The following is a 14,529-nucleotide window of genomic DNA, read 5'->3' on the forward strand; positions in this document are numbered from 1 at the left end:
TGCCCTCTGGTCTCCCAGCTCAGGAATCTACCATGAAATGAGACTATTTTATCTCAGCATACTTGTGTATTATTATATGGCCCTAATTGCACTCCCTTCCACCCTCACATCTCAAGCTAGAAGTAAAAACAACTACAGAGCTTATGCAGACCTGCAAAACACCGTATGGATGAGAGTAAAGTTTAACAACCAAAACACTCTCTAATAAAGCAGTCACTGTAATGGTATTTTACTAATGTGTGACCAACTCAGTGGAAACCCCCCCTTCAAACATCCTGCTATTTATCATGGTTTTACTGCAGTACATATGAATCCATTGTCAGCAGCAACTTCAGCCCAGTGTAAGTTCTTGGATCCTCCTGCATTAATATGCATGGTGTATTCTCACATGAAATATGTTTGTAATGGACTAAGCATTATTACTGGAGGATGCATGCATGGTATGATCATTATTAATTATGTAAAGCTACACTTAGCCAATGCTTTTATCAGGGGCGGATCCAGAGTTTGGAAAGAGGGGGGGGGGGGGGGGCACCTTGCTGAAAAACAGTTGAAGACCAAAAAAAAAAAAAAAAAAGGTCACAACAATAATAGTTAGTTATCCTTTACCAAAATATCACGTCTGTTATGTAAAATAAAATCCTATTTATAGCTTCATATATAGGTAAGCTACACTGCCTCATGAACATTGTGACTGCTTTATTAGAGTAATCGACTGCTCTATTAGAGTATCTCGATCTTGTATGCAATTTCTTGAAGGGAGGGGGAGGGGGGCATTTGCCCCAAATGCCCCATCCTGGATCCGCCATTGTTTATAGGGCAAATAAGTTTTAGACATGGCACATCAAAACTTTACACTCTCTTGTATCAAAAACCCAAAGCATTGACTCATATAGCCATAAAATATGAAAATAATATTTACCTTGCTTGGCAACTTTCAGGTGGCTCTAGAACTTAAATATTTTTTGGACTCGTATGTTTAGTTGTAAAGGTGTTCTTAAACTATTATTTCTATCCTTTGTTTATGAATTGAATAATTTTAAATTTTCCTCAACGTAAGCTACCATATATAGTGGGTTTTTTTGAGGGCTTTCACGGATTGATTACTATCCATAAAACTTTTCCTCTTATAAATTTCAGTAGTGCAGCTTAATAAAAATGGCATTGTAGTACTATAAATGCATATAATAGACCTGAAGAAGTGAAAATTTCCCCCTTGAAATTTTTGATGGTGACAATCCACAAAAACGATAATAATCTGCTATGCAGTATTATAGTGAAAAGTAAGAAATGTTTTATGACAGTACACGCATAACAATTTAAAACAAAGGTATAAGCTCCCATGTATAGTAGTTGTATAGAGTGTCAATAAAAATATGTAAAGAATGATTGGAATGGTGTAAAATGTGCTAGCTACATACTGTCCATATAGTTACTTGAGAGCAGGTATATAACTGCATGCACACTCAATAATTATCATTCGTTCTAATATGACAGATAAAATTAATTATGATAGAGGCACGTACTGCTGTACAAGATTTATTAGCAACCCACACCAGTAATATACCAAGCACAATAATTTTTACACGTGTGTATAGCTTCATCATTCTGTCTCCATACTGAAACAGTGAATTTGTCAGTATATAGGCAGGCGACTCACCAAACTTAATATGAGGTAAATCATCCTGTGCCATTTCCTAGATACATATGTCCAAACAATTTTTTTCTCATTCTCATTGTGTGTGCTTGTATGCAATTATTTATGGCAAAACAATGTACATTTTAGTAACGCACGGTAAGTGTATGTACAGTGGTACATATGTACTACTGGCACACAGGCACTGTATGTAATCAAACTAAAAAAATTGGATGTCAGTCGACTGGACAACTTTACTTCATATATTTAAACATTACACTGTACACAATTGTGTTTGGAATTTGTAAGATACAGCTTGTATTACAAATAATAAAATGTAAAAGGCATATGCAAGATATTAGGCCAGCCAGAACTGATATTTCACAATGCATGTTATGGAATACATACATATTCTTTCAAAATAAAGTTGTTAACTGAGTTGCTAGGGGTAATGCGAGACTAATGTGCATGAGTAGGTCTACAAATAACCACTTATATAGCATCCCCTTCGAGAGAAGGTTAAGGGAATGCTACATAAGGGGATGGGATCAGGGGATGGGGATGCTAGGGGTTGTATGGGGATGGGAATGCGGAGATGCTAGGGGTTCTAAGGGGAAGTTGTGTTACCCATTTTGATCTTGATTGTTGTGGCTTACTTCATTCTGGTCACTTGGAGCAACTAGCTATTACTTGCCCTAATCTCCAGAGACTCAACCTGCATCATGCCTGCTATTGTTTAGAAAATCTACAAGGTTTTAGGCTATTGCAAGTCACTGTCACAGCCTACAAGTACAAGGATTGAGTATACCTGTTTCAAAAGTGAGAATCTTATCCTATTTTGGGAAATACTGCATGAGCAACATGAAGTTGACTCACCTAGCAATTGACGATTGTCTTTTATTACCAGAAACTGCAATGAAAGAAAATTGGCTAGAAGTGTTGGATTGTAAGAGGAATTCAATGTAATGTTTATCGTGTGAATTCTGCCAATAAAAGTGCATCGATGTTATGCTATTTTCCATCACTCAAATACTGTTATTTAACATCTTCACATACATTACCCACTGCTGTTCAAGATGTGATTAATAACTGTAATAAACTAGCAACATCAAAATCATCACTGGTAATATAATATTCGTGAAGCTTCATATCAGTATAATTTACAGCAGTTTTGCATCGATTCGTTTGATACTGATGTTCCTAATGACTTTATAATCTCAGTCTCAGTTCATGGTGGACTGATACATGTAATTATGAAGGTTGGGTCTTTGTCAAGTGAAGGGATAACATTTCTTGTGAAAAACTCCAAAACTGATAACATTACAATTGTGTGCTAGAGCTATACACTTCTATTATGAACTCTTGATAATACAAGTGGGACAATGGCAAGCTTCAATGTGGAGATGCATATACGGAGATGCTATGGGATTGTTTGGTCTCACCTATGAATTTTCTAGCATGACACAATGCAAACTCACTACGATACAAGAAAAATTACAGATAAATGTCTGGTCAAACCAGCATAGTATACTACATGAATATCAATCAGGTGCCTGTATGAGTGAAACAAAAATCTCATAACAAATAATTTATTCACATTAGAAGACAGATCAGGGAGTAGCACAAATTTGTTGTCCATACTGTGTACTTCACTTTAATGCATTAATTGCTATAAATGCTGGCTCACACAGATAAGATTCAGTGCTTTTTATTGCTTTGAATTTGAGTGTGGACCATCATTTAATATTCCTAATGTCATTTATTTCTAAATACATGTTTTGTATAGGGAAGATAGCCACATTATATAATGAGGATTGGAAACTGCATCACTGAGTTTTCATTGCAATGCTCTTACATGCACCTGTGAGAATGTTGAATGCTCTATTAGAGTATAGCTACTCAATCTTGACTGAGAACTATAATCCTTAGTTGAGGTGGGGTTTTTAGTCTATCCTCTCTCCTTATGTTCTATGTCATGATGACATAGGTACCTTGTGTTTGGGTATCAGTTAATGTAACACCCATACATAAAAAAAGCAAATGAATAGACCCTTCAATCTGAGACCAAATATAAAGTATTAAATGATAGTCAACATGCATATAGGTTTTGTGCACAATGATCCTGTGAAACCCAGTCAATTGGTGCCATCACTGACTTCCAGCAATGCCTAAATGATAGAAGGCACATTGATGTATTATTTCTTGATTTCACTAAAGCGTTCGACAAAGTCTCTCATAACAAGCTTTGCCACAAACTATTTTATAATGGAATTAATGGACAACTTCTTTCATGGAATAAACTCATCATAGAACTTGATGGAATATCTAGCAGATCACATAGAGTTACTTCAGGTGTCCCATAAGGGATGGTACTATATAGCCCCACTGCTATTTCTACTATACATCAATGACATAATTAACTACCTATAGACTGTATGCAGACGATGTCTAAATATATAGAGTTATCAATTCGAAAAATAACTGCCTCATCTTGCAAAATAACATCAACAAACTAGAACATTAGGCTGATTTATGGTCAATGAAATTTAATCCTACCAAATGTGTACACTTAACAATAACAAACAAGAGAACTTTACTGGGGAAGCAAATGCCCAACTGTCCTTGTCTCGCTTAGCAGTGTTGGGGTCGTTGTGGAACTTCAGGTTCTGCGACCTCTCTCAGTGAGACCTGGACAGTCCTTCTGTGGGTTACTAGCCCTGCCCCGGGAGGATTTGCCTACTCAAGGCTTAGGTGCCTGAGTGGTGCGGCATCCCAATGCTGGTTTTCTGGGCAACAATACCTGTTCGCATGGCTGCCATAGGCTTTGCTTTGTAATGTGTAAAGATTGTTACTTTTATTTCTTACACTTGCTTGTTAATGAATTTGTAACATAACTAAACTCATACCAGTACATATTATGCATCTCCAAGTAAGTGTTCCTGCATGTTCTGTCCTTCATATAGTTATACCCCCATAGGATGTAGTTAGTAGCTATCACACATGTATTATATTGAAGACAATCAAACATAAAATAAAACCATAATATAATCTCAGTACAAGCCTCAAGTGAATGCTTAAACTATTGCATGCATACATGTTCTATTGCACTGTACTACTTGAAAATAACCACCACAAAGTGTCACAATTGTGTTTCCAGACTTAGGATTAAAATCATTGGCATGAAAAACCTTAATCGCTACAACAATAATATCGAATGAAAAATAAAAAAATAAATGATCACTATCAAACTAACACACAGAATTCCTTGTAGCCATTCCATAACTGTTGATTTTGGTGGATTTTTTCTCCTATTAATGTTTATATCTGGGCAGGAAACCTTAAAGTACACTTTATTGGCTCTAAGATAGCCACCATTTACATCATGTAAAATAGTGCTATGAGATATAAAATGAGGTATTCCCAATCCCGTAGGAGCTTTATCACCATCTATTACTCTATTAGTACACTCACTACAATCAGTGCTGTGAAATGACACAGTGTGACTATGGTGGTTATCATCATTTAGTTGGTTGAGTAGTTCTATTGTACATGTACCTCTCAATGGCCATTGTAAGGCATCATCATATGGACCCTTCATTAGATACAGGTAGACTGATATGTGAGTACCATCACCATGACCGGCAGTATCAACTCTTAGCTGCATTCTGTATCCTCTGTCAAAAGCAAGGAATGGTTTGCTGTATTCCCAATGTTTATTCTTCATCTTCTCAGTAAAGTTAGACACCTTCAAAATAACTGGTAATATTTGATCCTCAACACTGCATGATAGCATGTCTGATACCAACAGTGATAATGGCCATGTGTTGCTACATGATGTCATGTTCTTTGATAGAGTAATGATTGTTTGAAGATCTTGAATAAGTTTATTGTTTGTTGGTGTAACCTGAGAAATGTGTTCATTATGTGAAGATTGTAATGTTAGTTGTTTAGTTTGTGTTAATTTTTCGTGTTGTTGTTTACACATCTCTTTGTGTTGTTTTGGTAAAGTGGTTACCTTGTCAGCATCACAAAATTTTTCAAGAACTTTGGTCACTTTATTCGTAACAATGTTGTAAATATTCTTAGTCAAGTTCACCATCAATAGTGTGGTATGATCGTCCATCAGTTTAGTATTGTGCTGTAATTCTTCTATAAGACTCTGAGGCAACACGTCTGCTCCCAGTTTAGCTTGTAGCACCACAACCACATTACTGGTGATTTGCATGCTGATTTCATGAGTCAGGTTGGTCAGTAATAAAGTGTCTCCAATTACTTGTGATGGTGTTAACTCTAGCTCTACTAGCATGCCATTGAAATGTTGTGAAACATTGTGTGCTAAGTGATTAACCAATGTACTGATGTTATGGGTCAAATTGTACAGTAAAGAAGCTCCAATGGGTTGTATCGAAATTATATCTGATAGCATTGTATTGATGTGTCTGATTTGTTGCAAAACATCTTCAGATGCTACCATAATTGTACTGATGTTGTGGGTCAGGTTGGACAGTAGTGAAGCATCTTCAATGGAAATAAATTCTAGCAGCGTGTTGCTAATGCTTACAATGTATTGCCCCAACATTTCACTTGTTACATTTTTAACCAGTTTAGTTACGTTCTGTGTGAGGAGTTTAATATTTCCAATGGCTTGTGATGGTTCTAGTAGTGCACCGTTGATAAACTGTGAAGTGTTGCACCCTAACTGTTCAACTGTTACACTGATGTTACTGGTAAGGTTGATCAGTGAAGAGGCTCCAATAGGTTGTAATGATATTAGCTCTAGTAGTGCACTATTGATCTGTTCGATTTGTTGTAAAAAATTTTCAAACTGTTCCAACCGTGACACTGCCACTAACTCACTTATGATATAGGTCAGGTTGGTCAATAGTGAATTTGAAGTAGTGTTTGCAGCTGTTATCAGTTGATCATGCTGAACTTTTAATGATGTTAATATTTTGTCTATTCTACTGAATAATTGAGTCACATTACAAATTTCCCTTCTGTCATCTGTCTCTTCAGTATCAGGATGAACTTGTAGCAGTGTGATAATTTGCTTCATTTCTTGTAATTCATTGTTGACTGCTGTGACTTGCATTTGTGTATAAACCAGCATGGCTATCAAAATGACAATTGTGAGGCACAACACTGCTATAACATTGAACAGTAGTTGATTAACTGTTTTCTTTGGTTCATGGACCACCAGTGCATCGACATTTGTGTTAGACTCCTGATTAGCTTTAGCAATAGTTTTCTGTAATGTTGTAACTTGTTTATCAAGTACTAGTTGGGAATGTTCAAGTTTGTTGTTTTTGTTGTGCACTTCCTGATCTTTACGAGCCAGCTCCACTCCGCTTTGAGGACACTCAAGAGGACACACCTGCCTATGTTCATCCATGTCACAACGAGGAATACTGCCTAGTCCACACTTGTTGGGACATGGTAAGAGATAGTTGTGACACTTCTCCTTGTGCTGTGCACTAATCACCTCCCTACCTGCAGTGGTGTCACAATACTGACAGTAACAAGGGCACTCACTACTAGTATGCGTGGACATTGCTGTATTGTGTATCTGCTCTTGACATTTACTGCACGTGATCTCGCATTTGTCTAAGTGTGTGTCTACATGCCCTAATTCTCCAATCCAGTCACAGCCATCTTTCTTGTTTGGACAGTAATCTTGAAGTTCTTTAGTTTCGCGATCTATTGCTTTGTTAGCGTAACTCGTGAACTGCTTGACACGACACATGGGGCAGGCATAACTCAATGCTTTGGTAGCCTTCATCTGTTCAAGGTCGCTCTTACAAAACAAGTGACTGCAACATTCACTCATCTGCACCTCGTGACATGGTAAATTACAAGTTTTACACAGCAACCTATATATCATGAGAGTGTTGATATGGAATAATGATAAGGCTGTAGTTACTGAATCGAAAGACGGTTCAATAAGGTCAGTAGCTACTGGCTATTGAACCGACAGTAAAACTTAGACAAAAAAGGTTACTAAAACGAAAAAAAAAGTTGCAGCACCAGTGTGATCATAGATTTATATACATAGCTACCATTATATAATCTATAGTGTGATAGACCATGCATATAGCGGATATATTATTATCTATGGATAGACCACCTGTGCTGCTAGCTTCCCAGCTCTCTTACTTTTCTATTTTATAAATGTAACTCAAGAAGTAAGCTGTGTAGCTATAGTAAGAAGCTGAACTTAAAGTGAAGAAGAAACCAAAGCTGAACCCGACCATACGCTAACGCTAATACTACTCAGTGTCGCGTGCCCTAGTTAAGTTGCATACTCGGCGCAACTACTAGACGCGTGCCCTGTCGAATACTTGGGGCAACTACTATATATAGACGCGTACCCTAAAGTCGAATATTCGGGGCATACCACTGTCAGTCACACTCGAGGTCACACTAATTTGTGTTATCCGCGAAAAAAAAAACTTTCGGTTCAGTAACCACTTCCTAATAGCTATAGACTAGCTAATATTAAACACGTAAATACAATACTGGCGACCTTACCTATCAGGAGTAGTCTCCACGTATTCATAATCATAACCTCCTTTGGCGGCAGCGGTGTACGCCATTGCTGTACTATACAGGGTGTGACGCCACATTACCATATTAGATGATGCCTGCTATCAGACTAGTACTCTCGTGATACATATATAGCCTAACGGTGACCTTTTTGAACTTGCTGCTGCTGCTGCTGCTTGCTGCTGCTGCTGCTTGCTGCTGTTGCTGCTTGCTGCTGCTGCTTAGCTTGCTGCTGCTGCTTGCTGCTGCTTGTTGCTGCTGCTACTTGTTGCTGCTTGCTGCTGCCGCTGCTTGCTGCTTGCTACTACTGCTGCTTGCTACTACTGCTGCTTGCTGCTGCTTGCTGCTGCTGCTTGCTACTGCTGCTGCTTGCTGTTGCTGTTGCTGCTTGCTGCTGCTGCTGAAAGAAGCATTTCAACCCAAGTATCAAATTGTATCTGCAACTATACTACCCGCTATACATTTAACTGAAAGACGTTATTCACCACTCGGAATAGCCTTTCAAGAGCTGAGAATTGATATCTTACGGTATAAAGTATATAGAATTTTAACTTTTAAACAATTGGTATGGCAGGATATTTGGCACATGCACACTGGTGAGATAGCAGTGCACTGGTCAAGAAGCAGAGGTTTAATTTCAGCATATGCTGGTCTTTGTTCCTTTATATTAAAGAGTTGTTCTATTATTATTATTATTATTATTATCAAATTGTTTAAAGGGATACACAAAAGGCATGTGCCTGTACAAGGTGATACCCTTACATACAATCCTTACAGTTACAAAAATACAATTACAAAAACAGAACAACATACACAATACAAGTACAGAATTAAACAATCACATTAAAATAAACTGGATCTGAAATGTTTAACCTGGCTTCGGGCCAAAATTTACTCAGGAATAGTGTTCCACAAGAATTCCACGGATCTATTTGAGTGGTTGACTTTTTATTAGAGTGTTTTGATTTTTAGAAGCGTTTTAACAATTTTCCCCCTGACATATAATTGGCCCCTCTTAAGAGAGATTAGCTCTTCTCACTCTTTCCATTTTTTCATTGCCCATGTAGCTATATGTATTATGCTCAAAATACAATTACACTGTACTGTAGCTTCTACCATCCAGCACTTATAAAATGTTTGGAGGATTGCACCTCCTCCCCCCCCCCCCAAATCCATCCTTGTTAATATAGATGCTGTAAGCCGCCTACTTGGTAAATGATGCTGTTGGTGGTTGAGTTGTTGCAGATCATCCTCCAGTGGTCAGGGTCCATTACTCTCTGGCATTATATAGTGTCTGAGTCTCCACTGACAACATGCAACTTGACTATTGTTAAAAGATTAATGGTGGCCAACATCACTTTTCAGGAATACTTGCATACTTAATCTTACAAGTAAGTGATCTTCCATTGCATCCAAGAGATGTTGCACATTGAATACTACCAAGATCCAAAATGTTTGAGACAAAATGTCTATAAGATGTGCGTGCGTGCGTGCGTGCGTGCGTGCGTGCGTGCGTGCGTGCGTGCGTGCGTGCGTGCGTGCGTGCGTGCGTGCGTGCGTGCGTGCGTGCGTGCGTGCGTGCGTGCGTGCGTGCGTGCGTGTGTGGGAGAGAGAAGTACATTAGCATAATATACATATACTCCAGGGGCGGATCCAGGGGAGGGGGCGTTGGGGGCTGAAGCCCCCCCTTCATATTTAGGCTTTACTTGATCAATATGCTGAGTATTATAATGAAATTTTGTCTTAGCATAATTATATGATCACTAATAATACAAATACTCATAAAACCACCTTATAAACATTTTTCCAAGGTATTATCAGTGGATTTATGCTAAAGTTTATGCAACAAGGACCCGGATCAGCATTGGAGGTGTACAAGATCGAGATACTCTAATAGAGCAGTCAGCTAACTACTCTAATAGAACATTCACTGGAAACATGTAGTTGGTTCTGTTATGGAATTTTTCCAAATCTGCCTGCACCTATACATACAATGAAGTGCATTGGTCTGTTTAAAGGGCTTCATTCATCTACTTGTGTAGTTAATATGTATGACAATACTTAATTCAGGTACACAATTTCCATTGAAAATGCTCTCAGATTCAATCTTGTATTGTTCAAATTTCAAAATTTTCCACTTTCAACGTATTATTATTCTAACATGCACCTATTCAGTGTTGTGCAATTGTGAGAGGGGTGCATCATGTACTTGGTTGCCTGTACCTACCCAAACTTTTCCATTAGCAAAATACTTCAGAGTCAGAGAGCCATACCTATAATCTAAAGGCAGTACATAAAATATCTACAGGCAGAAAATATTATGAATTTTATGTGGAAATGTCTCCAAATTGCAGTATTTTAGTATCTATTTCTCAAAATTTCCTGGGGGGGGGGGGGGGGGGGATGCCCCCAGACCCCCCTAGTTCCAGCATGCGAAGCATGCTGGGAAGTGTGCTTTGCACACCTCTACCCAAGAGATTAGTACCTTGAGTTAGCCCCCCCCCCCCCTTTTATAAATCCTAGATCTGCCCCTGTACTCATATGAGATGAGCACACATTCATTCATGATCACCATGATCACATAATCACAATATATCATCTCATTCACCAAGTACCGAATGCATGAAATAGATAACTGTGTTGTGAAAGATAGTTTGGTTGCATGTTTAGTTATACATAACAAACTGAAAGTTAATTAATAGTACATCAACATTCACATGTTTGTGTAGATATTTACTCCCACACTAACCACAGGATAAATAATACTAAATTGTAATAATGAATACAATACAGGAAACCATGCACATACGTACTATACTTGCTGGTGTCTCATGCATTAACTGTTTAACTTTGTACTTTGCAACATCATTTTATTTGATCAGTACAAGTTCCTGCGCAGGAGCTCAGAGTACAGCAATTTTTGCTGTATTATTTTATCGCACCATCTGGTGTGCTACATTATGTGCCCAATGTCATAATTCAGGATCAGATATGTATCATCCATGGTATACTGTGGTATACCCTGACTTTTTGTACACCCTGACAATGTTTGCAGACATAATTTCATCATAACATTGTCTAATGTGTTATTGTGAGACCTATTATATGTGTCATGAACAACATACAAACAATTTGATAATTTTAAGTTAATTTTATTGATCAAAATTCTAATGCAGTGAATAATAGATCCTGAGATTACAAACATGTTACAAATCTACATTGTAACAAGTGTCCTAGTTAGTTTGTCCAGTGTTTATACTGTGAAGGTTATATAGTAACTGTGGTAGATGACTGTAGTCTGGTTGATGGTCCAGTAAACACAGTAGTGATGGAATGTGGTCCAGATGATAAACTCGTAAATGTATCTCCAGAAGAATCTATATGAACAGAACACACATCATTGATTATATCCACAACCTCATGTACTCACAAGGCTGAAATTCACCATCATCCAGGCTACACCCAGGTCCATCAATATCCAGCAGTATAGTGGCTGAGTCTCCATTGACAACAACTTGAAGACGAGATGCTAATGTGATAGTATCAAGCATTAATAATGATGGTAATGGTACAGTGCTCCCAGCTAGCACAAAGCATATACCATAAAAAATCACTGTGTATAGCTATCTGAAATAGCTAACAATCACAGGCTGCTTACTTGTTCTAGGTGCTGGTGGTGGCTGGGTTGCCACTGGTGGCTGGGTTGCCACTGGTGGCTGGGTTGATACTGGTGGAGCAATGGAAGGAGCTATAGTGAATGTGGTGGATAACTGCAGCCTGGTTGATGGTCCAATAAACAAAGCAGTGATAAGATGCAGCCCAACTAATAAATTTGTGTCTCCAGAAGAACCTTTAAGCAAAGACATTACTAATTATATCCGTAACCTCATTTACTCACAAGGTTGGAATTCTCCACCATCCAGGCTACACTCTAATGATCTAATGTCTAACAGTATAGTGGCTGAATCTCCGTTGACAGCAACTTGAAGATTAGATGCTAGAGTGATAGAAATAAAGTTTCAGTAACAGTTGCACTGCAGCCAATTAATTTTGCTGGTGATTGCCAGTAAAATTAATTACTTTTATCTCCATATTTTATACGTAAATTAACTGACATCACACATAAGCTGCTTACCTGTACTTGTGCTTGGTGCTGCTGGTGGTTGGGTTGTTGTTGGTGGAGGAATAAAATCTTCTATAGTAAATGAAGCAAATGATTGTAGTGTGGTCGATGTTCCGGTGACGACAACAGCAGTTGTATGGCGTCCAGCTGGTAAATCTGTAAATGTGTCTCCGGGAGAACACAGACTTATCACTGATTAAATCATTCTACAAGCTCATGTACTCACAATGTTAGAACTCCCCAGTGATCCATATTCACTGGTGTCCAGCATTATAGTGGCTGAGTCTCCATTGACAACAACTTGAAGATGAGATGCTAAAATTTTAGTCAACATTAGGTTCAGGAATAATTGCACACTTACAAGAAAGTGATCTTCCATTAACCAGCACACACCCAAAGATGTTGACTGTCAAAATCCAAAATATTTTAGTGTAAGATATGCAAGCCTCACATATTGGATATATGTGTAACATTTAAACACTGTTGTGCCAAGAGAAAATTTAAACTAGCAAAATGTAGCTGCAATTGATCATGAACACATGAGAGTGTGTACACACACACACACACACACACATCACCATGGATAATCTGCTTCAGCAAGTAAGTTCACAGTATGGGTACTATGAATTGATGTATGCGACTAGTCTATTTATACTACTCATGCATATACATATTATACATATCCTGTGATTTGTTGTGTGTGTATAATACTGCACTAAACAAACTGAACATCAATGTTAATCAATGGTGTATAAATATTTACATATAAGTGCAGTTGTTTACTTCCACCATAATTACATTTGATACAAACAGGAAAACTGTGGGTTACATAGTGGTGTGCCAATTGCATGTAACTCTTCTATAAACTTTAAAGACAACATTGTAGTACATACCATAGCTATCCATTTTCAGTATCCCTATAGGTACATAATATTCACATGCAAATATAGTTGTTCTCGTAATAACATCCTCAAACCAGATATCTTGCACAAAACAGGTCCTATAGGATAAAAAATGGCAGACTTAAGTACCCTAGTTGAATTCATCCATTTTGTGCTACTAATATGTGAACTTGCTTGCCCTATCAAACAATTTACCGAGATCAATCATGCATGGTGAGTTATCTGCAGTGAATGTAAACGTAAATAGCTAGTTCTCTCATAGCATACACAAAACTGTGACAAAAGTGGCTTTATGCTATAATGGATGTAGCTATGTGAGATTTGTACGTAGATCTTACAGTTAATTTCTACTCAAATGTTTTTGATTTTGGTGATAAGCAACATCTTACAGAATGCGTGCTGGTTAATGGAAGATCACATTTTGTAAGTCTATGCGTGCAGGTATTTCTGAATGCTAATGTGGACAATACTAATATTTTAGCAACTTGTCTTCAAGTCGTTGTCAATGGAGACACTATCACTGGAGTGTAGCCTGGATGATGGAGAGTTCCAACCTTTTGACTGCATGATCATGAGGTTGTGGGTTTCATGTTTGTGTCACTGCTTGAAGGTTCTCCTGAAGACACATTTACAGATTTACCAACTAGACTTCACACAATTACTGTTGTCTTCACCAGACCATCAACCTAACTACAGTCATCTGCTTTATTGAAGATTCCACTGCTCCACCAGTAACTATCAATTAACATTGCACAAAGTAGTGCATACTTCATACCATACTGTCATCTATTAGACATCTTGTCTTCAAGTTGCTGTGAATGGAGAGCCACTATTTTACTGAACACCAATAGACCTGGATCACTGGAGTGTGTTGGAGCTAAACTTCCAACCTTGTGAGCACATGAGGGTGCAAATGTACTTGCAAATAACACTATATGTATACATGGTTTTTAAAGGTTCTTCTGTGCACACTTTAACAGGTTTACCAGCTGGGCTACATTTCATCACTGCTATGTTTCGGTTTATATCTCACAAAATCATTCTTTATGATGTAAGCAGGCTATCTTAGAGGTGACAAATTATATTTTAGGGCTTCCTTGACAAAATCTAAAAGAAAAACATCACCCCTCACATCTTGAAATGGCCTGAGTAGCTAGCTAATACGAAATGTTATACTTGTTATAGTGGGTACATATAGTTATTTTATAAACCATGTATATAACAATACACACAATTAAACATTTGATGTTTGTAATCAATTTGTAATAATTTGATGTTTGTAATCAATTTGATGTTTGTAATCAATGTGATTTACCGAGTCGATT

General features: G+C 37.7%; 2 protein-coding genes across 3 annotated transcripts in view; both read right to left on the reverse strand.

Moving 5' to 3' along the window:
• Positions 1 to 4,637: 4,637 nt before the first annotated feature.
• LOC136266509 (uncharacterized) lies at positions 4,638 to 8,252 on the reverse strand. 2 transcript variants are annotated; one of them, XM_066061524.1, is made up of 2 exons: positions 8,165 to 8,252; positions 4,638 to 7,506 (listed from the first exon to the last, which is right to left on the reverse strand). In XM_066061524.1, the coding sequence occupies exons 1-2, from the start codon at positions 8,227 to 8,229 to the stop codon at positions 4,833 to 4,835; spliced, it is 2,739 nt and encodes a 912-aa protein (XP_065917596.1). In that variant the 5' UTR covers positions 8,230 to 8,252; the 3' UTR covers positions 4,638 to 4,832. The 2 variants fall into 2 exon arrangements, with proteins under 2 accessions (XP_065917596.1, XP_065917597.1); XM_066061525.1 differs by having other exon boundaries at positions 4,638 to 7,126; positions 8,165 to 8,228.
• Positions 8,253 to 11,421: 3,169 nt separating this feature from the next.
• The window catches only part of LOC136265619 (uncharacterized), a 40,801-nt gene continuing 37,693 nt past the window's right edge, over positions 11,422 to 14,529 (reverse strand). The window contains exons 8-9 of the mRNA XM_066060508.1: positions 11,610 to 11,708; positions 11,422 to 11,556 (exon numbers count right to left, since the gene is read on the reverse strand). The gene's annotated coding sequence lies outside the window, so the exon portion shown is untranslated. The remainder of the gene's footprint in view (positions 11,557 to 11,609; positions 11,709 to 14,529) is intronic.

This window comes from Dysidea avara, chromosome 9 (assembly GCF_963678975.1).
Source record: "Dysidea avara chromosome 9, odDysAvar1.4, whole genome shotgun sequence".
In the NCBI taxonomy this organism is placed as follows: Eukaryota; Metazoa; Porifera; class Demospongiae; order Dictyoceratida; family Dysideidae; genus Dysidea; species Dysidea avara.